Genomic DNA, 24,577 nt, shown 5'->3' with positions numbered 1-24,577 from the left:
ACATCGAGAGGAGCCAGATGAGGTGGTTCGGGCATCTGGTCAGGATGCCACCCGAACGCCTCTCTAGGGAGGTGTTTAGGGCACGTCCAACCGGTAGGAGGCCACGGGGAAGACCCAGGACACATTGGGAAGACTATGTCTCCCGGCTGGCCTGGGAACGCCTCGGGATCCCCCGGGAAGAGCTAGACGAAGTGGCTGGAGAGAGGGAAGTCTGGGTTTCCCTGCTTAGGCTGCTGCCCCCGCGACCCGACCTCGGATAAGCGGAAGAAGATGGATGGATGGATGGATGTACTGTACTGTGCAATCTACTAATATAAGTTTCAATCAATCAATGAATGCCTACTGAGCCTATGGCGCTGTTAAGTTATTGTGGCTCAATTTGCCTTAATTTTTATTTTATTCTAATGTATTATTATTTAATATATAATATTGTTTTAGTTGCTTAAGAGATATTCCTGGCTGTGAATTTGCTCATTGCTATTTTTATGTTTTTGTGCATTATTTGTTGCCGTCATCATTAAACAAACAGGTTACTCATCAGTTACTCAGTACTTGAGTAGTTTTTTCCCAACATACTTTTTACTTTTACTCAAGTAAATATTTGGGTGACTACTCCTTACTTTTACTTGAGTAATAAATCTCTAAAGTAACAGTACTCTTACTTGAGTACAATTTCTGGCTACTCTACCCACCTCTGATAATTTCTTATTTCAAGCATGAACAAAAAAATCATGAATTTGACACAATTGTGTCTCATAATTAAAACGGATGACAGCCAAATGTACTTTGCGGTTTTATTTTCAATGACACAATAGAAAAGAGGTACTCATACAGTTGGCACAGTACGGCAAACGGACAGTGTATATTTAAACATTCAACATGTGAAATTTCAAACTATTTCGAACATAAATAGTTCATGCAAATTTAGGTAAATTATTCAAAATTACAATGAAAAATATTTGGCTGGGGGCCGGCCTGTATATATATCCATGCATCCATCCATTTCCTACCGCTTATTCCCTTTGCGGTCGCGGGGGGTGCTGGTGCCTATCCCAGCTACAATCGGGCGGAAGGCAGGGTACGCCCCGGACAAGTCGCCACCTCATCGCAGGGCCAACAGAGATAGACAGACAACATTCTCACTCACATTCACACCTGAATATATATATATATATTTTTTTTATTTTATTTTATTTTTATTTTTATTTTTTTTATTTGCCCACTAATTGACTGAAAGAGCACGCACGTGACGCGATGATGTCGTGTCATGGATGGGACAATGCATTTTTAGACCCCGAGAGTAACAAGCGGTTGCCTTGTTGCCGTTCCATTAACTAGTTTTTAGTATAAGTTTGCTGGTTTCAAAAAATGTAATGCTGAGCGTATATCATTATGTCAAGATAATGGCACTAGCATTTATTTCATTTAAGAATATTTTTCAACATATTGAGAAAAAAGGTCTCATGTTTTTTTTTTCTACGTAGAAAAGTGCACTTGTTGTTAGTGAGAATATACTTATTTTAATGTATTTTTGGGTTCATTGAGGCTAGCTAATTTTACTTGTTTTGGAAAGTCTTGACAAGCCACATTTTTTTGTTCTATTGGCAGATAATTTTGCTTAGTTCAAATAAAATACCCCTAATTTTTGTATTTTTTTTTCTTGTTTTTGAACACTGACTTTTTGCAGTGTATTTTTAGCAAGACAATACCAAGCCACATTCAGCACGTGTTACAACAGCGTGGCTTTGTAAAAAAAAGAGTGCGGGTACTTTCCTGGCCCGCCTGCAGTCCAGACCTGTCTCCCATGGAAAATGTGTGGCGCATTTTGAAGCGTAAAATACGACAGCGGAGACCCCGGACTGTTGAAGGACTGAAGCTCTACATAAAACAAGAATGGGAAAGAATTCCACTTTCAAAGCTTCAATAATTAGTTTCCTCAGTTCCCAAACGGTTATTGAGTGTTGTTAAAAGAAAAGGTGATGTAACACAGTGTTGAACATGCCCTTTCCCAACTACTTTGGCACGTGTTGCAGCCATGAAATTCTAAGTTTAATTATTATTTGCAAAAAAAAGCAAAGTTTATGAGTTTGAACATCAAATATGTTGTCTTTGTAGTGCATTCAACTGGATATGGGTTGAAAAGGATTTGCAAATGATTGTATTCCATTTATATTTACATCTAACACAATTTCCCAACTCATATGGAAACATTAGCAGAACACATGACAATCAACAATGTCCCCACAAAGAAGGATAAAAACAACTGAAATATTCTTGATTGCTAAAACAAAGTAGATGCGGGAAATATCGCTCAAAGGAAGACCTGAAACTGTTACAGGAAAATACCAAAAAAAGAGAAAAAGCCACCAAACTAAAACACTACACACAGGAAAACAGCAAAAAAAAAAAGTCAAAATAAGTCAGGGGGTGATGTGACAGGTGGTGACAATACACCTACTTTGAGACAAGAGCTATAGTGATGCATGCTTGGTTATGCTTTAAATCAGGGGTCACCAACCTTTTTGAAAGCAAGAGCTACTTCTTGGGTACTGATTAATGCGAAGGGCTACCAGTTTGATACACACTTAAATAAATTGCAGGAAATAGCCAATTTGCTAAATTTACCTTTAACTCTATGTTATTATTAATATTTAATGATATTTATCTTTGTGGAAACACTGATCATCCTAATGATTTCTCACAATAAATATATATTTTTGATGACATGTTTTAAATAGGTTAAAATCCAATCTGCACTTTGTTAGTTTGTTCCTTCTTGACTGCACTTAAATGTAGAATATATGTAGAATATATTTATATTATTCATATATTATATATTATGTATATAATATATGTCATATATTATTTATTAGTATTATTGTTTATTGTGAGCGAACTGTGGTGCTGAATTTCCCCCAGGGATCAATAAAGTACTTTCTATTTTATTCTAGAATATATAACAAATTGGACCAAGCTATATTTCTAACAAAGACAAATTATTATTTTTTCTAAATTTTGCAGAACAAAAATTTTAAAAGAAATTCAAAAGACTTTGAAAAAATATTTAAATTTGATTCTACAGATTTTCTAGATTTGCCAGAATAATTTTTTGGAACTTTACTCATAAGTTTGAAGAAATATTTCACAAATATTCTTTGTCGGAAAAACAGAAGCAAAAATGAAGAATTAAATTAAAATGTATTTATTATTCTTTACAATAAAAAAAAACAAAAAACTTGAACATTGATTTAAATTGTCAGGAAAGAAGAGGAAGGAATTTAAAAGGTAAAAAGGTATATGTGTTCAAAAATCCTAAAATCATTTTTAAGGTTGTATTTTTTCTCTAAAATTCTAAAAATCTTTCTGAAAGTTATAAGAAGCAAAGTAAAAACATGATTTAATTTATTTAAAAATCTTTCTGAAAGTTATAAGAAGCAAAGTAAAAACATGATTTAATTTATTTAAACAAGTGAAGACCAAGTCTCTAAAATATTTTCTTGTATTTTCAAATTCTATTTGAGTTTTGTCTCTCTTAGAATTAAAAATGTCGAGCAAAGCGAGACCAGCTTGCTAGTAAATAAATACAATTTAAAAAATAGAGGCAGCTCACTGGTAAGTGCTGCTATTTAAGCTCTTTTTAAAACAAGCCAGCGGGCGACTCATCTGGTCCTTACGGGCTACCTGGTGCCCGCGGGCACCGCGTTGGTGACCCCTGGTTTAAAGTCATATCCAAAAATTGCAACAACGACTTTTTACTTTCAACTGAGTTTCGTTTTTTAATGATTTCTGCTGCAAATGTGCCTCCAGATTTTTGAACGCAAAATGTGTGCCTTGGTTGAAAAACACTGGCTTAGTGGCTGAGGTTATATTGTCTAGGGCAGCGTTTTTCAACCTTTTTTGAGCCAAGGCACATTTTTTTCATTAGAAAATACAGAGGCACACTACCAGCAGAAAACATTAAAAATCATACTCCACCAGGTCCTCCTGCCTTATTTTGAGTTAACTTGTGTTTTCCTGTGTGTAGTGCTTCAGTTCTTGTCTTGCGCTGTTATTTTCGTGGCCCTTCCTGTTTTGTTGATGTTTTCCTGTAGCAGTTTCATGTCTTCCTTCCTCACCAGCTTTGTGTTAGCAAGCAATACTAGTTAAGTTGTTTTTATCCTTCATTGTGAGGACATTGTTGTTTGTCATGTCATATACGGATGTACTTTGTGGACGCCGTAAGTCTTTGTTGTCGTCCAGCATTTTGTTTCTGTTTACTTTCTAGCCAGTTCAGTTTGACTTACGTTTTGCATAGCCATTGCCTTTCATTCATTTTTGGTTTAAGCATTACATACAAAAATGTCGGATAATTACTTTTTTGCCGATATCCGATATTCCGATATCATCCAACTCTTAATTACCGATTCCGATACCAACCAATACTGATATATACAGTGGTGGAATTAACACGTTTTTATGCCAAATTCAGTTGTGATGCCCCGCTGGATGCATTAAACAATGTAACAAAGTTTTCCAAAATATATCAACTCAAGTCATGGAAAAAAAAAAACCCATCATGGCACTGCCATATTTATTATTGAAGTCACAAAGTGCATTATTTTTTTTTAACGTGCCTCAAAACAGCAGCTTGGAATTTGGGACATGCTCTCCCTGAGAGAGCATGAGGAGGCTGAGGTGGGGGGGTTGTAGGGGGTAGCAAGGGGTGTATATTGTAGCGTGCCGGGAGAGTTAGTGCTGCAAGGGGTTCTGGGTGTCTGTTCTGTTGTGTTTATGTTGTGTCACGGTGTGTATATTCTCCCGAAAAGTGTTTGTTTTTCTTGATTGGTGTGGGTTCACAGTGTGGCGCAAATTTGTAACAGCGTTCAAGTTGTTTATACAGCCACCCTCAGTTTGACCTCTATGGCTGTTGACCAAGTATGCGTTGCATTCACTCTTGTGTGAAAAGCCGTAGATTTTATGTGATTGGTCCGGCACGCAAAGACAGTACCTTTAAGGTTTATTGGCGCTTTGTACTTTTCCCTACGTCCGTGTACCACTCCATACAGCAGCGTTTTTTAAAAGTCATAAATTTTACTGTTTGAAACCGATACATATAATTTCCGATATTACATTTTAAAACATTTATCGGCCGTGAGCTCTGCAGAAGTGCTGCTCCCTGAGCTTCCCTGGCCGAGGGAGTTCGAGAAGGATAATCCTTATAATACTGTATTTTTCGGACTATAAAGCGCACCTAAATCCTTTTAATTTTCTCAAAAACAAACAGTGCGCCTTATAAACCGGTGCGCCTAATGTACGGCGTGATTTTGGTTGTGCTTACCGACCTCGAAGCTATTTTATTTGGTACATGGTGTAATGATAAGTGCGACCAGTAGATGGCAGTCACACATAAGAAGTATGCCAGTAAACAACACCAAAACTTTAAATGTTCCATTGAGAATATTGAACATTACTCAACTCAAAAATCTGTCAAAATGTTTTTTAGTACGACCATTTGATGGATTGTAGGCGCATTAAACATACAAGTATTATTAAAATCTACCATGAAATGATTTACGTGGACCCCGACTTAAAGAAGTTGAAAAACATATTCGAGTTTTACCATTTAGTGGTCAATTGTACGGAATATGTACTGTACTGTGCAATCTACTAATAAAAGTTTCAATCAATCTATCAATCAATCTGTCCGATAATATCGGCAGTCCGATATTATTGGACATCTCTAATTACACAACTTTTTACCTGAACCCTGCCTGCCGCTGTGGTCTGCATATTGGGATCGCAACAAACAAGCCTCGTCTCACCCGACACATTCCGACTTTTAACTACCTGCTGCCACCTACTGACATGGAGTATTACGTGGTTACGCTGCCGAGTTCTACACAGCACAGACACTAAGGAACGGCACATTATTAGCAGATTATGATTATTGATTTGCAAAAAATACCAATTAGGTAAAGTTGCATAATTTCCTGGGGCACAGTGGTTGAAAATCACTGGTCTAGGGGTTTGAACAAAGGCATTAAAACACCAGACTCCAGTAATGTGAACTCTGACCCTGACTTTCTGGTCCATCGAGCATCAGATAGTTCCTGTTTACTCACCCTCCAGAGAGGGAAAAGTCCAGAGTCTGCCTTGCACCTATGTGCCTAAAAAAACGGGTTTATGGGTCTTAAAAAGGCTGTTTTGAAGATGAGCATGTACCTGTTGTTGCTGTACCTGGTTGTGCTGCCACACGGGGGCAGAGCCGGAGATAACCAGTCCGGCTGCGACAGTCCAGAAGTTGTGAGGGTTACCGAGGAGGCCGTGGATCAGATGAATCAGGATCGGACCCAAGGATACATCCTAGGCTTCAACAGGCTGTACGACTTCTCACACACGCCTGGAAAGGTCAGCAGATATCGTGTTTTTCGGATTTTAAGTCGCAGTTTTTTTGCATAGTTTTCATAGGGTGGGACATATGAGTGAGATTATTAACACATTACCATAAAGTATTAAATAATATTATTTATCTCATTAGCGGAAGAGACCAAGAAAATGTCAGCAATCGTCCCACACACGTCAACCAATAAGAATTCGGCAAGGGAGGGTCGCGGCAGAAGTGCATTGTGGGTCATGGAGTGCTAACTGCTATATGCTATATGCCAGTGTTTTTCAACCTTTTTTAAGGCAAGGCACATTTTTGTCAAAAAAAACCCCAGCAGAAAACATAAAAAAATGTACTTTGTGTTAGCAAGCAAGGCTATCTGCGTTGTTGCTATCCTTCTTTGTGTGGACATTGTCGATTGTCGTGTCACGTACGGATGTACTTTGTGGACGCCGTAAGTTTTTGCTGTCGTCCAGCATTCTGTCTCTGTTTACTTTGTAGCCAGTCGTTTTGCATAGACTTTTCCTTTCTCTTTCGTTCATTTTGGGTTTAAGCATGACATACCTTTTTTACCCGCATTCTACCTCCCACTGGTGTCTGCATATCGCGATTGACCGATTGATTGATACTTTTATTAGTAGATTGCACAGTTCAGTGCATATTCCGTACAGTTGACCACTAAATGGTAACACCTGAATAAGTTTTTCAATTAGTTAAGTCGGGGTCCACGTTCACAACAAACCATCTTTGTCTCACCCGACACATTCCGACTTTTACAAAGCAATGCTGCCACCTACTGACATGGAGTATTACGTGGTTACCCTGCCGAGTTTTACACGGCAAAGACACTAAGCAACGGCACATTATTGGCAGATTATAATTATTGATTTGCAAAAAATATTTTTAACATAAATTAGGTGAAATTGCATGATTTCCATCGGCACACCAGACAATATCTCACGGCACACTGTGGTTGAAAAACACTGCTATATGCTAAAATGGATCATTTCATCGTTGGCGGTAACTTATAAAAACTGAGAAGGCCTGAACAAAAATGGCACCGAAAAGGAAATCATGTACTGCAGATTACAAGCTGGACGTAGTGAAATATGCAGCAGAAAACGACAAGAGGAAGCGGCGCATACCTTTGGAGTTTGCAGACAGATTTCACTAGGGCACGTGCCCCAGTATTGATCTGCAGTGCCCCAGTAAAAATTTCACCAATTAAAAAAAAAAAACGCTTCAGAGTTTTAAGTCAACATACTGCATACCTTTGGGGTCGGAAAAGTTGTTTAGAAGCGACATCGAGGAAGAAGATTTCATGGGATTTATCGATTAGGAGTGACAGATTGTTTGGTAAACGTATAGCATGTTCTATATGTTATAGTTATTTGAATGACTCTTACCATAATACAGGGGTGTCCAAGGTGCGGCCCGGGGGCCATTTGCGGCCCGCAGCTAATTGTTTACCGGCCCCCCACGCGTTCTGGAAATGCTATTGAAAAAATAAAAAAGAACATCAAAAATATTGGAGTGAGGTGAAATGTATCGAGAAAAAGTTGCAATGTTGACACAAAGCTGCCATGGAGGCTGTTTTTTTTTCTTTTGTCTTTCTTTATTTTTGATTTTTTTGCCATTGCTAAAAATAAAAATAATAAAAATCCATGTTATGATGAATTATTTTCAAAGCTCCAATTAGTTCAAATATTTCACTTTAAAATGATTTATGTGGTAAATATTGCATATATTGTGCAGTTGCCATATAAAAACAAAGTTTTCTTTGACAAAAGAGCATAAAACAAACAAAATAATCGTTAAAACGTAAAATCGACAGATATATCTGAAGTTGATCTCGTAACTTAAGTGTTAAAAGTTTTAAATAATAATAATAATAATAAAAATATATCACTTTCTGAGTGAGGCACCTTTTGGATCCCAAATATATTTAGTGGTATTTTATTTATCTTTTCACTGTGATTACTGAAAAATAATAAAGCATTAAAATCAATGTCCTGCATTATTGATATTTTAGGGCTCTAATTACTAAATACTGCATATTTCAGTTTTACTATAAAAAAAACAAAGATGTTTTTGACAGAGTAGCCATAAAATCTTTTTTTTTTTTTTTAAGTTGATATAGAGATGTACTGTAAGCGTTAAATAAAAAATAATAATAAAAATCTGACTTATTTTTAACATTTTAACAACACTCAATAAACATTTGGGAACTGAGGAGACACATTGTTGAAGCTTTTCAGGTGGAATTCTTTCCCATTCTTGCTTGATGTACAGCTTAAATTGTTCAACCTACCACTGCCGTCGCCTTTTTAAAACAAAATTTTCTAGTGCTTCACTCTAACTTTCCTTATCCACGAATCTTTCATCCTCGCTCAAATTAATGGGGAAATCGTCTCTTTCTCATAGCTCGGCATAGCTCAGTTGGTAGAGTATGGTAGAGTGGCCGTGCCAGCAACTTGAGAGTTGCAGGTTCCATTCCCGCTTCCGCCATCCTAGTCATTGCCGTTGTGTCCTTGGGCAAGACACTTTACCCACCTGCCCCCAGTGCCACCCACGCTGGTTTAAATGTAACTTAGATATTGGGTGTCACTATGTAAAGCGCTTTGAGTCACTTGAGAAAAGCGCTATATAAATATAATTCACTTCACTTATTAACTGAGATCCCTTTATGGTCCCGGGGACCCCTAAAGGTAAAATACATTTTAAAAATACAAATATTTTGTTATGGTTTGAAAATGAAAAATATCAAAATGGCCCCCGCATGCTTAAATTTTTCCGTCTCTGTGGAAAAAGTTTGGACACCCCTGCCATAATATGTTACGTTAACATAGCAGGCACCTTCTCAGTTGGTTATTTATGCCTCATATAACGTACACTTATTCAGCCTGTTGTTCACTATTCTTCATTTATTTTAAATTGCCTTTCAAATGTCTATTCTTGGTGTTGGGTTTTATCAAATAAATTTCCCACAAAAATGCGATTTATACTCCAGTGCGATTTATGTGTTTTTTTTCCTTCTTTATTCTGCATTTTCGGCAGGTGCGACTTATAATCCGAAAAATACGGTACTTACATATTCAATCATATAATGTCAACGGACAATGACTGATGTGTTTTGGTGAGACCAGAACAAAGGGGAGCATCTCTATAAACTCAACATCGACGTCATTGAAACCGAATGTCACGTCATCAGCAGGAAACCATGGAAACAATGTGACATCCGAGGACTCGATTCCGTTCCCGTGAGTTCATGAAAAATAACTGATGTTTGATTTTTTTTCCATTTCGCCTTCAGACTGACTTAATATTTGCATGTGTTGGCTTTTTTTCGTAGGTATACGGAGAGTGTCAGGTGTCGGTGTATGTTGACACGCAAGTCAGACTTCAAAGTTACTCCTGTGCACTCCGTGAAGGTAATGTGTGGCGTTGTGCTCTTTGCATGTACAACACCCCGTTTCCATATGAGTTGGGAAATTGTGTTAGATGTAAATATAAACGGAATACAATGATTTGCAAATCCTTTTCAACCCATATTTTCGATTGAATGCACTACAAAGACAAGATATTTGATGTTCAAACTCATAAACTTTGTTTTTTTTCTTGCAAATAATAATTAACTTAGAATTTCATGGCTGCAACACGTGCCAAAGTAGTTGGGAAAGGGCATGTTCACCACTGTGTTACATCATCTTTCTTTTAAAAACACTCAATAAACGTTTGGGAACTGAGGAAACTAATTGTTGAAGCTTTGAAAGTGGAATTCTTTCCCATTTTTGTTTTATGTAGAGCTTCAGTCGTTCAACAGTCCGGGGTCTCCGCTGTCGTATTTTACGCTTCATAATGCGCCACACATTTTCGATGGGAGACAAGTCTGGACTGCAGGCGGGCCAGGAAAGTACCCGCACTCTTTTTTTACGGAGCCACGCTGTTGTAACATGTGCTGAATGTGGCTTGGCATTGTCTTGCTGAAAAAGACGGCGCTTAGATGGCAGCATATGTTGTTCCAAAACCTGTATGTACCTTTCAGCATTAATGGTGCCTTCACAGATGTGTAAGTTATCCATGCCTTGGGCACTAATGCACCCCCATACCATCACAGATGCTAGGTTTTGAACTTTGTGCCTATAACAATCTGGATGGTTCTTTTCCTCATTGTTCCGGAGGACACAGTTTCCAAAAACAATTTTAAATATGGACTCGTCAGACTGCAGAACACTTTTACACTTTACAATTTCTGGGTGTTGTTGATAAATGCCTTTGGCTTTGAATCCAATCCAATCCAATAGTATAGTTTTAAGTTAAAGTCCCAAAGATAGTCTCACACACACACACACTAGGTGTGGTGAAATTATCCTCTGCATTTGACCCGTCCCCATGTTCACCCCCTGGGAAGTGAGCAGCAGCGGTGGGCGTGCGCGGGAATCATTTCGGTGATTCAACCCTCAATTCCAACCGTTGATGCTGAGTGCCAAGCAAGAAAGCAATGGGTTCTATTTTCATAGTGTTTGGTATGACTCGGCCGGGGGTTTGAACTCACGACCTTCCAGTCTCAGGGCGGACACTCTAACCACAAGGCCACTGAGCAGGTTAACTTGCACTTACACATGTAGCGACGAACTGTACTGACTGACAGTGGTTTTCTGAAGTGTTCCTGAGTCGATGTGGTGATATCCTTTACACACCAATGTCGGTTTTTTGATGCAGTACCGCCTGAGGGATCCAAGGTCCGTAAGATCACCGCTTACGTGCATTGATTTCTCCAGATTCTCTGGACCTTTTGATGATATTACGGAAATAATAGGTGAAATTCCTTGCAATAGCTGTTTGAGAATGTTGTTCTTAAACTGTTGGACAATTTGCTCACCAACTGGTGACCCTCACCCCATCCTTATTTGTAAATGACTGAGCATTTCACGGAAGCTGCTTTTATACCCAATCATGGCACCCACCTGTATTCTCAATTAGCCTGTTCACCTGTGGGATGTTCCAAATAAGTGTTTGATGAGCATTCCTCAACTTTCTCAGTCTTTTTTGCCACTTGTGCCAGCTTTTTTGAAACATGTTGCAGGCATCAAATTCCAAATGAGCTAATATTTGCGAAAAATAACGTTTTCCAGTTTGAACGTTAAGTATCTTGTCTTTGCAGTCTATTCAATTGAATATATGTAAAGAAGGATTTGCAAATCATTGTATTCTGTTTTTATTTACCATTTACACAACGTGACAACTTCACTGGTTTTGGGTTTTGTTATTTCCATTGTATTGTATGTCCAAAACCTGCTCATCTAATTAAGTAGTGGTTGGAGTATAATACACAGTATAGAAATATGGCTGTGTAGATTGTCAGGTAATCCACACAGATTCATTCAAAGCAGCTTCTGCAATGTATTTAATAAACAAGAATAAACCAGTTGCCTCCATTGAAACTTTGTATGCCTATTTTTATCAAAAATGGACAGTGCTTGTGTTTACCAACCTCAACTCTATTATATTTGGTACACAGTGTAATCATAAGTGTGACCCTTAGATGGCAGTCACACATAAGAGATACGCCAGCAAACAACACCAAAACTTTAAATGTTCCATGGAGAATATAAAACATTACTCAACTCAAAAATCTGTCCAAATGTTTTTTAGTACGACCATTTGATGGATTGTTGGCGCATTAAACATACGAGTATTATTACAATCTACCATGAATTGATTTACGTGGACCCCGACTTAAAGAAGTTGAAAAACGTATTCGAGTTTTACCATTTAGTGGTCAATTGTACGGAATATGTGCAATCTACTAATACAAGTTTCAATCAATCAATCAATCAATTATAGTGTGTGTTTAAGGACCGCAAAATTGTACCTATTAGCAGACATTATCTGGTGTGTTTTTTCTCAATAGTATGCAAAATCATCTTTTCTTACCTTCTGGTACCTGTATCTGCTTTTATTCCTTATTATACCGCATTTTTCAGACTATAAGGCGCACTTAAAATCCTTTTAAGTTTCTCAAAAATGGACAGTGCGCCTCATAAACCGGTGCGCTTAATGTACGGCATACTTCTGGTTGTGCTTACCGACCTCGAAGCTATTTTATTTGGTACATGGTGTGATGATAAGTGTGACCAGTAGATGGCGGTCACACATAAGAGATACGCCAGCAAACAACACCAACACTTTAAATGTTCCGTGGAGAATATAAAACATTACTCAACTCAAAAATCTGTCAAAATCTTTTTTAGTACGACCATTTGATGGATTGTTGGCGCATTAAACATACGAGTATTATTACAATCTATCATGAATTGATTTACGTGGACTCCAACTTAAAGGAGTTGAAAAACGTATTCGAGTTTTACCATTTAGTGGTCAATTGTACGGAATATGTGCAATCTACTAATACAAATTTCAATCAATCAATTATAGTGTGTGTTTAAGGACCGCAAAATTGTACCTATTAGCAGACATTATCTGGTGTGTTTTTTCTCAATAGTATGCAAAATCATCTTTTCTTACCTTCTGGTACCTGTATCTGCTTTTATTCCTTATTATACTGTATTTTTCGGACTATAAGCCGCACTTAAAATCCTTTTATTTTTCTCAAAAACGGACAGTGCGCCTTATAAACCGGTGCGCCTATTGTACGGCGTGATTCTGGTTGTGCTTACCGACCTCGAAACTATTTTATTTGGTACATGGTGTAATGATAAGTGTGACCAGTAGATGGCAGTCACACATAAGAGATACACCAGTAAATAACACCAATACTTTAAATGTTCCATTGAGAATATAGAACATTACTCAACTCAAAAAGTTGTCAAAATGTTTTTTAGTACGACCATTTGATGGATTGTTGGCGCATTAAACATACGAGTATTATTACCATGAAATGATTTATGTGGACCCCGACTTAAAGAAGTTGAAAAACGTATTCGAGTTTTACCATTAAGTGGTCAATTGTACGGAATATGTGCAATCTACTAATACAAATTTCAATCAATCAATTATATTGTGTGATTAAGGACCGTGAAATTGTACCTATTAGCAGACATTATCTGGTGTTTTTTTTCACAGTAGTATGCAAAATCATCTTTTCTTACCTTCTGGTACCTGTATCTGCTTTAATTCCTTATAATACCGTATTTTTCGGACTATAAGACGCACTTAAAATTCTTTTAAGTTTCTCAAAAATGGACAGTGCGCCTTATAAACCGGTGCGCCTAATGTACGGCATACTTCTGGTTGGGCTTATCGACCTCGAAGCTATTTTATTTTGTACATGGTGTGATGATAAGTGTGACCAGTAGATGGCAGTCACACATAAGAGATACGCCAGCAAACAACACCAAAACTTTAAATGTTCCATTGAGAATATTGAACATTATTCAACCCAAAAATCTGTCAAAATGTTTTTTAGTACGACCATTTGATGGATTGTTGGCGCATTAAACATACGAGTATTATTACAATCTACCATGAAATGATTTATGTGGACTCCGACTTAAAGGAGTTGAAAAACGTATTCGAGTTTTACCATTTAGTGGTCAATTGTACGGAATATGTGCAATCTACTAATACAAATTTCAATCAATCAATTATAGTGTGTGTTTAAGGACCGCAAAATTGTACCAATTAGCAGACATTATCTGCTGTTTTTTTTCACAGTATTATGCAAAATTATCTTTTCTTACCTTCTGGTACCTGTATCTGCTTTAATTCCTTGTAATACCATATTTTTCGGACTATAAGCCGCACTTAAAATACTTTTATTTTTCTCAAAAACGGACAGTGCGCCTTATAAACCGGTGCGCCTATTGTACGGCGTGATTCTGGTTGTGCTTACCGACCTCGAAACTATTTTATTTGGGACATGGTGTAATGATAAGTGTGACCGCTAGATGGCAGTCACACATAAGAGATACACCAGTAAACAACAACAAAACTTTAAATGTTCCATTGAGAATATAGAAAATTACTCAATTCAAAAATCTGTCAAAATATGTTTTAGTACGACCATTTGATGGATTGTTGCCGCATTAAACATACGAGTATTATTACAATCTACCATGAAATGATATACGTGGACCCCGAAGTTGAAGAAGTTGAAAAACGTATTCGAGTTTTACCATTTAGTCTTCAATTGTACGGAATATGTGCAGTCTACTAATACAAGTTTCAATCAATCAATCAATCAATCAATCAATCAATCAATTATAGTGTGTGATTAAGGACCGTGAAATTGTACCTATTAGCAGACATTATCTGGTGTTTTTTTTCACAGTAGTATGCAAAATCATCTTTTCTTACCTTCTGGTACCTGTATCTGCTTTAATTCCTTATTATACCGCATTTTTCGGACTATAAGGCGCACTCAAAATCCTTTTATTTTTCTCAAAAACGGACAGTGGGCCTTATAAACCAGTGCGCCTAATGTACGGCATACTTCTAGTTGTGCTTACCGACCATGAAGCTATTTTATTTGGGACACGCTGTAATGATAAGTGTGACCAGTAGATGGCGGTCACACATAAGAGATACACCAGTAAACAACACCAACACTTTAAATGTTCCATTGAGAATATTGAACATTACACACGGTGCCCAAAAATCTGTGAAAATGTTTTGAGTACCACCGCTTCATGGATTGTTGGCGCATTAAACACACAACAATTATTATTGTGTGTGTATATAAGGACCGCACAATTCCGCCTATTAGCAGACATTATCTGGCGTTTTGTTTCCGCAATATTATGCAAAAGCAACTTTTCTTACCTGTTGATGTTTATTTTGAATTTGTACTGAAAATGTGCGTGCGTCCGCCATTGTAGTCTGTGGGGGCGCCGTAGTCAATAAGCTTCTTCTTTTTCTCTATTTTGATGGCCAACCGAAGATGGTTGCTCTGTCTGGGTTTAAACAAAACTGATATGTCTGCTGATGAATTTTTGACCTCTTGATATTTGTGTTTAGTTCCTGGCACTGAAGTGTTGGATGCGTGTCCAGACTGCCCAATGGCCGAGAATGTGAGCGAGCCAGTCATCAAGGACATAGCACGTCTCTCTCTGCTGAGGTTCAACGAAGAGAACCACTCTGATCACTTCTTTAAGCTGGAGAATATTACAAGAGCCAGTTTGCAGGTTGAAAAACCGAAGTCATTTCAGTGAAAATGTGTGCAGAGTTTGGGACGTCTGAAATGTTTCATCAGGTTTATGTCTCTTTGGCAGTGGGTTGTGGGTCCATCCTACTTTGTCGAGTTCACCATCATAAAGACGTGTTGCTCCAAAAAAACTGAAGTCGGTGAAGTAGACAATTGCCCGCCAATGGACCGTCACTTTGCCGTAAGTACAACACGTAAATGTGTGTTTTATGAAGTGTTTTCACATTATTGCATTGATATTTTATGATTATAGATACAACTATTAGGGGTGGTTACAACTCAATACAGTCAGTAATGACGCTACTCTAACATTGGACATCTGGACTGATGACAAGTTGTCTTTTAAACACATTCAGCAGAACCTTTAAACCAGTTGTCACCAAACCTTTCGAGCCCACAAGTTATAGTCTCAGCCATGAACCAAGAAAAAAAAAAGTATATATATATTAGAGATGCGTGGATAGGCAATTATATCATCCGCATCCGCATCACCAAAGTCGTCATCCACCCGCCGTCCACCCGAACCAACATTTAATCAGGACCGTACCCGCCCGCTGAAATACATCAGAGGTTGGCCGCCTTTACCACTCACAGAGCTATTTAAACCTGTTTCACAGAGTAATGATGACAATTGGAGCTTAACGTTCCCGCCAATAGCATCCATCCTGATGACAAGAATATGGGCGTGCTGTGAAGCCATTGTCTTAGACACCTTCAACAACATGTACGAGCCGATTGTTGGTCCGGCAACATGTTGTGTGCAGCTTCCGCAATTACACGTACAAGATTGAAAGGCATACTGGGTGACACAGAGTACACTGATGGTTGTGATACAAACAACTTTAACACTTACTAATATGCGCCACGCTGTGAAGCCACACCCAACAAGATTGACAAGCACATTTCGGGAGAACATCCTCACAGTAACACAACATAAACGGGGGGTGTTGCTGCTAGCGGGGTGTATAAAATAGTCAGAAATCGTCATGAATACAAAGGATTATGGGTATTTGTTGTGTTGCGTTTATGTTGTGTTACTGGGAGGATGTTCTCCCGAAATGTGTTTGTCAATCTTGTTGGGTGTGGCTTCACAGCGTGGCGCATATTACTAAGAGTGTTAAAATGGTTTATATCACAACCATTAGTGTACTCTGTGTCACCCAGTATGCCTTGCAGTCGTGTGCGTGTTGCCGCGGAAGCCACACACAACATGTTGCTGGACTGACAAGCAGATCGTACATGTTGTAGAGGGCGACAAAGCCAATGGCTTCATAGCACGCACTAATACTTATTATCTGGGTGACTGCCGGCAGTCATTCAGGAGAATAATAGCGTCTCTTATTGTCTTCTTCGCTTTATGACACGGGTCTTAAACGGCACTTTGAAAGGCAAAGGATACCGATCACAGAACCATGTATATCAAATATTTCCGGATGGTTCAACCGCCACCCGCCCGAATCTAATCAAAATCTATTTTTTCGTCGGATTTGGTGCTAGCGGGGGTATATAATGTAGCCCGGAAGAGTTAGGGATGAAAAAAAAAAAAAAAAAGGGGGATGCATGGGATTCTGGGTATTTGTTCTGTTGTGTTTATGTTGTGTTACAGTGCGGATGTTCTCCAGAAATGTGTTTGTTATTCTTGTGCAGTGTGGCGCATATTAGTAAGAGTGTTAAAGTTGTTTATATCACAACCCTCAGTGTAACCTGCATGGCTGTTGAACAAGTACGCGTTGCAGTCATCTAATGTTGTAGAGAGCGGTAAAGGCAGCGCCTTCATAGCACGCCCGTATTACCGTTGAAGGGCAAAAATCAGCAGAATAGTTGCTCTGAAATTCTGTTTGGGAGGGTTGGCGAGTGTGATGCTGTCAAGCCCCGTTAATATATAACTTGCGGGCCGCAGCAACATTAACTTTTCATATTTAGGTGCGGGCCGCGCGCCTGAGACCCCTGGTTAATACATAGCACTAAGCAAAAAAATGCAGTGTTATTTCATTTTAAATTTCAAAAGAGGTTTGTGGCTCCCATTGGTTTCTTTATTTTGTGAAACAGGTCAAAATGGCTCTTTGGGTGGTAAAGGTTGCTGACCCCTGCCATATGGGAACATTTTTAAATGTTTTATTGAACTGCAAGTCATTCATTTGCTCAAAACTTGGTGACAGTGGTACAAATCCTTCTGGGTACTCCGGCTTCCTCCCACTTCCAAAGACATGCACCTGGGGATAGGTTGATTGGCAACACTAAATGGTCCCTAGTGTGTGAATGTTGTCTGTCTATCTGTGTTGGCCCTGCGATGAGGTGGCGACTTGTCCAGGGTGTACACCGCCTTGACCCGAATGCAGCTGAGATAGGCTGCGTATGATTTTACTCAAAAGTTTGCACAATGCATCCGTTTTAAAATCCTTTTACTATCCCCAATATTTATTCTCCTTCTCCTTCCTTTGCTTTGTGGAATTGCTTCTTTTCTATTTATTTTTTTTTCTCGGGCCTCTCAGGGTGTACCGGCAGAATAGGGGGCAAGTTGTCAGCCTTGACGGCAAATTGTGCGCCGCTTCTCTCGAGACTGCTTTCGTGTACGTGCACACCCTCTGTGGGCACGTGGGTGAGCATGAGTGACGGCTACGAATGCCAGCCGTTTTATTCGGGCTGACAAGCTATATTTTTTCCAATGCAATTAGTAATTGTAAAAATGTAATTCTAAATATGATACTTTAAGCCAGTGGTCCCCAACCTTTTTGTATCCGCAGACCGGTCAACGCTTAATAATTTGTCCCGCGGCCCGGGGGAGGGGGTGGGGGGAGGGGGGCATGGTTATTCTTATTTATTTATTTATTTATTTTTATTTTTTCTTTGCCATGAAAAAGGGACGTTTTTGTCATGAAAAAGGGAGGTTTTTGTGGTTGGTGCACTTAATTAATTAAATTTAATTTTAAAAAAAATAATAATAATAAAAAATATATATATATTATTTTTTTAAAAATAAAAATGAATAAAAAATTATTCCGCGGCCCGGTGGTTGGGGACCACTGCTTTAAGCCACTAAAGAGAACAAAAGCCCGTCGGTGACATTTTCTACATCTTTTTTTGTTGTAAAAAATGGAACTTTGAGCAAACAGATTCTTTAAATAAAAAAAATATTTTATTAGAATTCCAAGTGGATGCTTTAATTCCTTTATAATAGCGTATTTTTCGGACTGTAAGGCGCAATTAAAATCCTTTAATGTTCTCAAAAATGGACAGTTCGCCTTATGAACCTAATGTACGGAGTGATTCTGGTTGTGCTTACCGACCTCGAAGCTATTGTAATATTACTAAATGGTATAATGATAAGTGTGACCAGTAGATGGCAGTCATACATAAGAGATACGGCTGTAAGCAACACCAAAACTTTAAATGTTCCATTAAAAATATTTAACGTTACACACGGTGCTCAAAAATTTGTGAAAATGTTTTTAGTACAACCGCTTGATGGAGTGTCGGCGCATCAAACACAGAAGTATTCTTATGGTGTGTGTATAAGGGCCTCAAAATGCCGCCTATTAGCAGACATTATCCGGCGTTTGGTTCCGCAATATTATGCAAAAGCAACTTTTCTTATCTTCCTGTACCTGCTGATCTGTATTTGGGATCTGCATAAGAACTGAAAATTTGTGTGCGTCCGCCCTCGTAGTACGTGGCAACCCAATCGTCGATAAGCTTCTGCTTTTTCTCTATCTTCTTGTTATGTGACATCCACCTTCCACTGTTGCCATTTCTAATATACAATATATAGTTTTAACTTCTATCTGTCAGTATACCAGCTAACAATTTCAAATATTTTATCATGAACTTTATGCATTCTGGATGTATAGGTTAATGTAAACCCATTAATCTATTTTCTACCGCTTGTCCCTTTTGCGGTCGCGGGTGGAGGTAGGGCGGAGGGGTCTGGAGCCTATCCCAGTTGCACTTGTGCGGAAGGCGGTGTACACCCTGGACAAGTCGCCACCTCATCACAGGGCCAACACAGATAGACAGACAACATTCACACACTCGGGCCAATTCAGTATTGCGAATGTTCATTTCAATTATTACTTAAAATCATTTTTGTTCAATGTTTACATTTGTTGTTTTTGATCATTTGGTTAAAGTTCAAGTACCACTGATAGTCACACACACACTAGGTGTGGTGAAATTACCCTCTGCATTTGACCCATCCCTTTGTTCCACCCCCTGGGGGGTGAGGTGAGCAGTGAGCAGCAGCGGTGGCCACGCTCGGGAATCATTTTAGTGATTTAGCCCCCAATTCCAACCCTTTATATGAGTGCCAAGCAGGGAGGTAATGGGTCCCATTTTTATAGTCTTTGGTAAGACTCGGCCGGGGTTTGAAGTCACGACCTACCGATCTCAGGGCGGACAGTCTAACCACAAGGCCACTGAGCAGGCTTTTTGGTTGCAGTAAAGGCCTCTTCGGTGAAAAACAGCTTGCTCTCACCTGGCTCTGAATGAATAAATAAAGGTTGAAATTTGATATGGCCGATAATATCGGACTGCCGATATCAAATGCTTTAAAATGTAATATCGGAAATTATCGGTATCGGTTTAAAAAAGTAAAACGCCGCTGTACAGAGTGGTACACGGACACATGGAGAAGTACAGAGCGCCAATAAACCTTAAAGGCACTTCCTTTCCATATAATATCATATAATATCTACGGCTTTTCACACACACAATCAATGCAAGGCATACTTGGTCAACAGCCATACGGGTCACACTGAGGGTGGCCGTATAAATAACTTTAACACTGGTACAAATACCCGCCACACTGTGAACCCACACCAAACAAGAATGACAACACATTTCTGAACCAAAAGTTCTATTTTTGTTTCATCTGACCATATGACATTCTCCCAATCCTCTGCTGTATCATCCATGTATCCATTTTGGTATAAACTCAACTTGTCTTGTTTGGAGGAAGAAGAATACTGAGTTGCATCCCAAGAACACCATACCTACTGTGAAGCATGGGGGTGGAAACATCATGCTTTGGGGCTGTTTTTTCTGCTAAGGGACAGGACGATTGATCCGTGTTAAGGAAAGAATGAATGGGGCCATGTATCGTGAGATTTTGAGCCAAAACCTCCTTCCATCAGTGAGAGCTTTGAATGGTTGACCAAATACTTATTTTCCACCATAATTTACAAATAAATTCTTTGAAATTCCTACAATGTGAATTCCTGGATTTTCTTTTCCCCATTCTGTCTCTCACAGTTGAAGTGTACCTATGATGAAAATTACAGACCTCTGTCATCATTTTAAGTGGGAGAACTTGCACAATCGGTGACTGACTAAATACTTTTTTTGCCCCACTGTATATTGTATTGGCTTTTAAAATAAAAAATTTTTTCGAAATGGCCCCCGCTTGCTTTGATTTTTCGGTCTGCGGCCCTAAGTGGAAAAACTTTGGACACCCCTGCTCTAATAGGATGTTAAATATGAAACATTTTGGGCTTTACATTCATATTTTTGTCTGTTGTCTTTTTCCCCAGCATCGAGGCTTCTGTTGGAGCTCACACACGGAGGATGTGGACGATGGTGGGATCCGATTCACTGTTGGGAAGGACTTTCAGAAAAGAAAGATTGTAGATGTCAAGTGTGAGATCTTTGAACCTCAGGTAAGTGTCCCAATGCACACACTTACTGGTATACTCAGTCCATGGTTTATCATTCAGGGCCTGATCTAGTAAAGGTCTTGGGTAACAAGTGCTCAATAGCATGTGCAAACTATACAATTGTGAGTATTATTAGTGGGCGTGTTTTGCAAGACAAGATGCGACTGATAACAACTGAAAAAGTGGTGCAATTTAAATTAGGATTTTGTCAATGTGGTAGAACATGCAGCACATGAATATACAGTGGGGCAAAAAGGTAATTAGTCAGCCACCAATTGTGCAAGTTCTCCCACTTAAAATGATGACAGAGGTCTGTAATTTTCATCATAGGTACACTTCAACTGTGAGAGACAGAATGTGAAAAAAAATTCAGGAATTCACATTGTAGGAATTTTAAAGAATTTATTTGTGAATTATGGTGAAAAATAAGTATTTGGTCAATCATTCAAAGCTCTCACTGATGGAAGGAAGTTTTGGCTCAAAATCTCACGATACATGACCCCATTCATTCTTTCCTTAACACGGATCAATCGTCCTGTCCCCTTAGCAGAAAAACAGTCCCAAAGCATGATGTTTCCACCCCCATGCTACACAGTAGGTATGGTGTTCTTGGGATGCACCTCAGTATTCTTCTTCCTCCAAACACAACGAGTTGAGTTTATACCAAAATGGATACATGGATGATACAGCAGAGGATTGGGAGAATGTCATGTGGTCAGATGAAACCAAAATAGAACTTTTGGGTATAAACTCAACTCATCGTGTTAGGAGGAAGAAGAATACTGAGTTGCATCCCAAGAACACCAAACCTACTGTGAAGCATGGGGTGGAAACATCATGCTTTGGGGCTGTTTTTCTGCTAAGGTGACAGGACGCTTGATCCGTGTTAAGGAAAGAATGAATGGGGCCATGTATCGTGAGAAAACATAATGTAATGCAGGCCAGAAAACTACCTGTATTGTTTTTTTGCACAACCACGCTGTTGAAAAACGTGCTGAATGTGGCTTGGCATTGTCTTGCTGAAATAAGCAGGGGCGTCCATGAAAAAGACGGCGCTTAGATGGCAGCATATGTTGTTCCAAAACCTGTATGTACTTTTCAGCATTAATGGTGCCTTCACAGATGTGTAAGTTACCCATGCCTTGGGCACTAATGCACCCCCAAACCATCACAGATGCTGGCTTTTGAACTTTGCGTTGATAAGAGTCTGGATGGTTCGCTTCCCCTTTGGTCCGGATGACACGATGTCGAATATTTCCAAAAACAATTTGAAATGTGGACTCGTCAGACCACAGAACACTTTTCCACTTTGCATCAGTCCATCTTAGATGATCTCGGGCCCAGAGAAGCCGGCGGCGTTTCTGGATGTTGTTGATAAATGGCTTTCACTTTGCATAGTAGAGCTTGAACTTGCACTTACAGATGTAGCGAAGGACTGTATTTAGTGACAGTGGTTTTCTGAAGTGTTCCTGAGCCCATGTGGTGATATCCTTTAGAGATTGATGTCGGTTTTTGGTACAGTGCCGTCCGAGGGATCGAAGGTCACGGTCATTTAATGTTGGTTTCCGGCCGTGCCGCTTTCGTGGAGTGATTTCTCCAGATTCTCTTAACATTTTGATGATATTATGGACCGTAGATGTCGAAATCCCTAAATTTCTTGCAATTGCACTTTGAGAAACGTTGTTCTTAAACTGTTTGACTATTTGCTCACACAGTTGTGGACAAAGGGGTGTACCTCGCCCCATCTTTTCTTGTGAAAGACTGAGCATTTTTTGGGAAGCTTTTATTATACCCAATCATGGCACCCACCTGTTCCCAATTAGCCTGCACACCTGTGGGATGTTCCAAATAAGTGTTTGATGAGCATTCCTCAACTTTATCAGTATTTATTGCCACCTTTCCCAACTTCTTTGTCACGTGTTGCTGGCATTAAATTCTAAAGTTAATGATTATTTGCAACAACAAAAAATGTTTATCAGTTTGAACATCAAATATGTTGTCTTTGTAGTGCATTCAATTGAATATGGGTTGAAAATGATTTGCAAATCATTGTATTCCGTTTATATTTACATCTAACACAATTTCCCAACTCATATGGAAACAGGGTTTGTGCATGAAGGCAATTTAGTATATCAGCTTGCGTGTGTTTTTGTTTGTTTAGTTTAGTTTGTATTGATTGTATACATTTTAATTCACTTTTTTTTCTTCCCATCATTGTTTCCATTTGAGTGGCTGATAAAAGTCAATTTGTTTGTTTGTCTCATCAGCACCATGACCAAACAGAGTTAATCCCCTGTGAGCGAATTAACTCGACAAGACCTGCCGCGAGTCAAGGTGTTTCCATGGCGAGGGGCCTCCTGGGGTCTGTGATAGACCAGCCTGCATCTCCCAGATCAGCTCCACTGGCTCGTTCCTGTCCTGGCTCCCGTAGACACGACCTGGGTTTAAGTAAACTAAAGCTCTAAATGCAGTCTATGATGCAACTGGATCGAGATGTTTTATTTAAAGGGGAACTGCACTTTTTCCTGCAGAATCCTTCACCATACTTATGAGGGACAGAACACAAAAAATGTTTAAACTTTTTTTGGGGGGGATTCTAACTTGTAAAAATCCATTGTGCCTCTAAATCACTTGAAAAATGCATTCAAAAACCGAAAACCAATACTTAAAGGCCTACTGAAATGAGATTTTTTCTTATTTAAACGGGGATAGCAGGTCCATTCTATGTGTCATACTTGATCATTTCGAGATATTGCCATATTTTTGCTGAAAGGGTTCAGTAGAGAACATCCACGATAAAGTTTGCAACTTTTGGTGCTGATAAAAAAGCCTTGCCTGTACCGGAAGTAGCAGACAATGTGCGCGTGATATCACGGGTTGTAGAGCTCCTCACATCCTCACATTGTTTACAATCATGGCCACCAGCAGCTAGAGCGATTCGGACCTAGAAAGTGGAGTGAATTATATTTATATAGCGCTTTTCTCAAGTGACTCAAAGCGCTTTACATAGTGACACCCAATATATAAGTTACATTTAAACCAGCGTGGGTGGCACTGGGAGCAGGTGGGTAAAGTGTCTTGCCCAAGGACACAACGGCAATGACTAGGATGGCGGAAGCGGGAATCGAACCTGCAACTTTCAAGTTGCTGGCACGGCCACTCTACCAACCGAGCTATGACGAGCTATGAGAAGGCGACGATTTCCCCATTAATTTGAGCGAGGATGAAAGATTTGTGGATAAGGAAAGTTAGAGTGAAGCACTAGAAAAATTTTAAAAAGGCGACAGCAGTGGTTTGTTGAACAATTTAAGATGTACATCAAGCAAGAATGGGAAATAATTCCACCTGAAAAGCTTCAACAGTGTGTCTCCTCAGTTCCCAAATGTGTATTGAGTGTTG

The 24,577-nt window shown here is 39.1% G+C and overlaps 1 protein-coding gene across 1 annotated transcript; it reads left to right on the top strand.

Annotated features, from left to right (window-relative positions):
* Nucleotides 1–6,103: 6,103 nt before the first annotated feature.
* Nucleotides 6,104–23,661, top strand: si:ch211-284e20.8 (uncharacterized protein LOC563738 homolog). Its single transcript, XM_061883785.1, has 7 exons — nt 6,104–6,387; nt 9,511–9,624; nt 9,717–9,795; nt 15,344–15,510; nt 15,598–15,711; nt 21,056–21,181; nt 23,446–23,661. The coding sequence occupies exons 1-7, from the start codon at nt 6,163–6,165 to the stop codon at nt 23,641–23,643; spliced, it is 1,023 nt and encodes a 340-aa protein (XP_061739769.1). The 5' UTR covers nt 6,104–6,162; the 3' UTR covers nt 23,644–23,661.
* Nucleotides 23,662–24,577: the final 916 nt, after the last annotated feature.

The sequence above is a fragment of the Nerophis ophidion genome, linkage group LG22, assembly GCF_033978795.1.
Source record: "Nerophis ophidion isolate RoL-2023_Sa linkage group LG22, RoL_Noph_v1.0, whole genome shotgun sequence".
In the NCBI taxonomy this organism is placed as follows: domain Eukaryota; kingdom Metazoa; phylum Chordata; class Actinopteri; order Syngnathiformes; family Syngnathidae; genus Nerophis; species Nerophis ophidion.
This window is presented reverse-complemented; position numbering and strand designations above follow the sequence as displayed.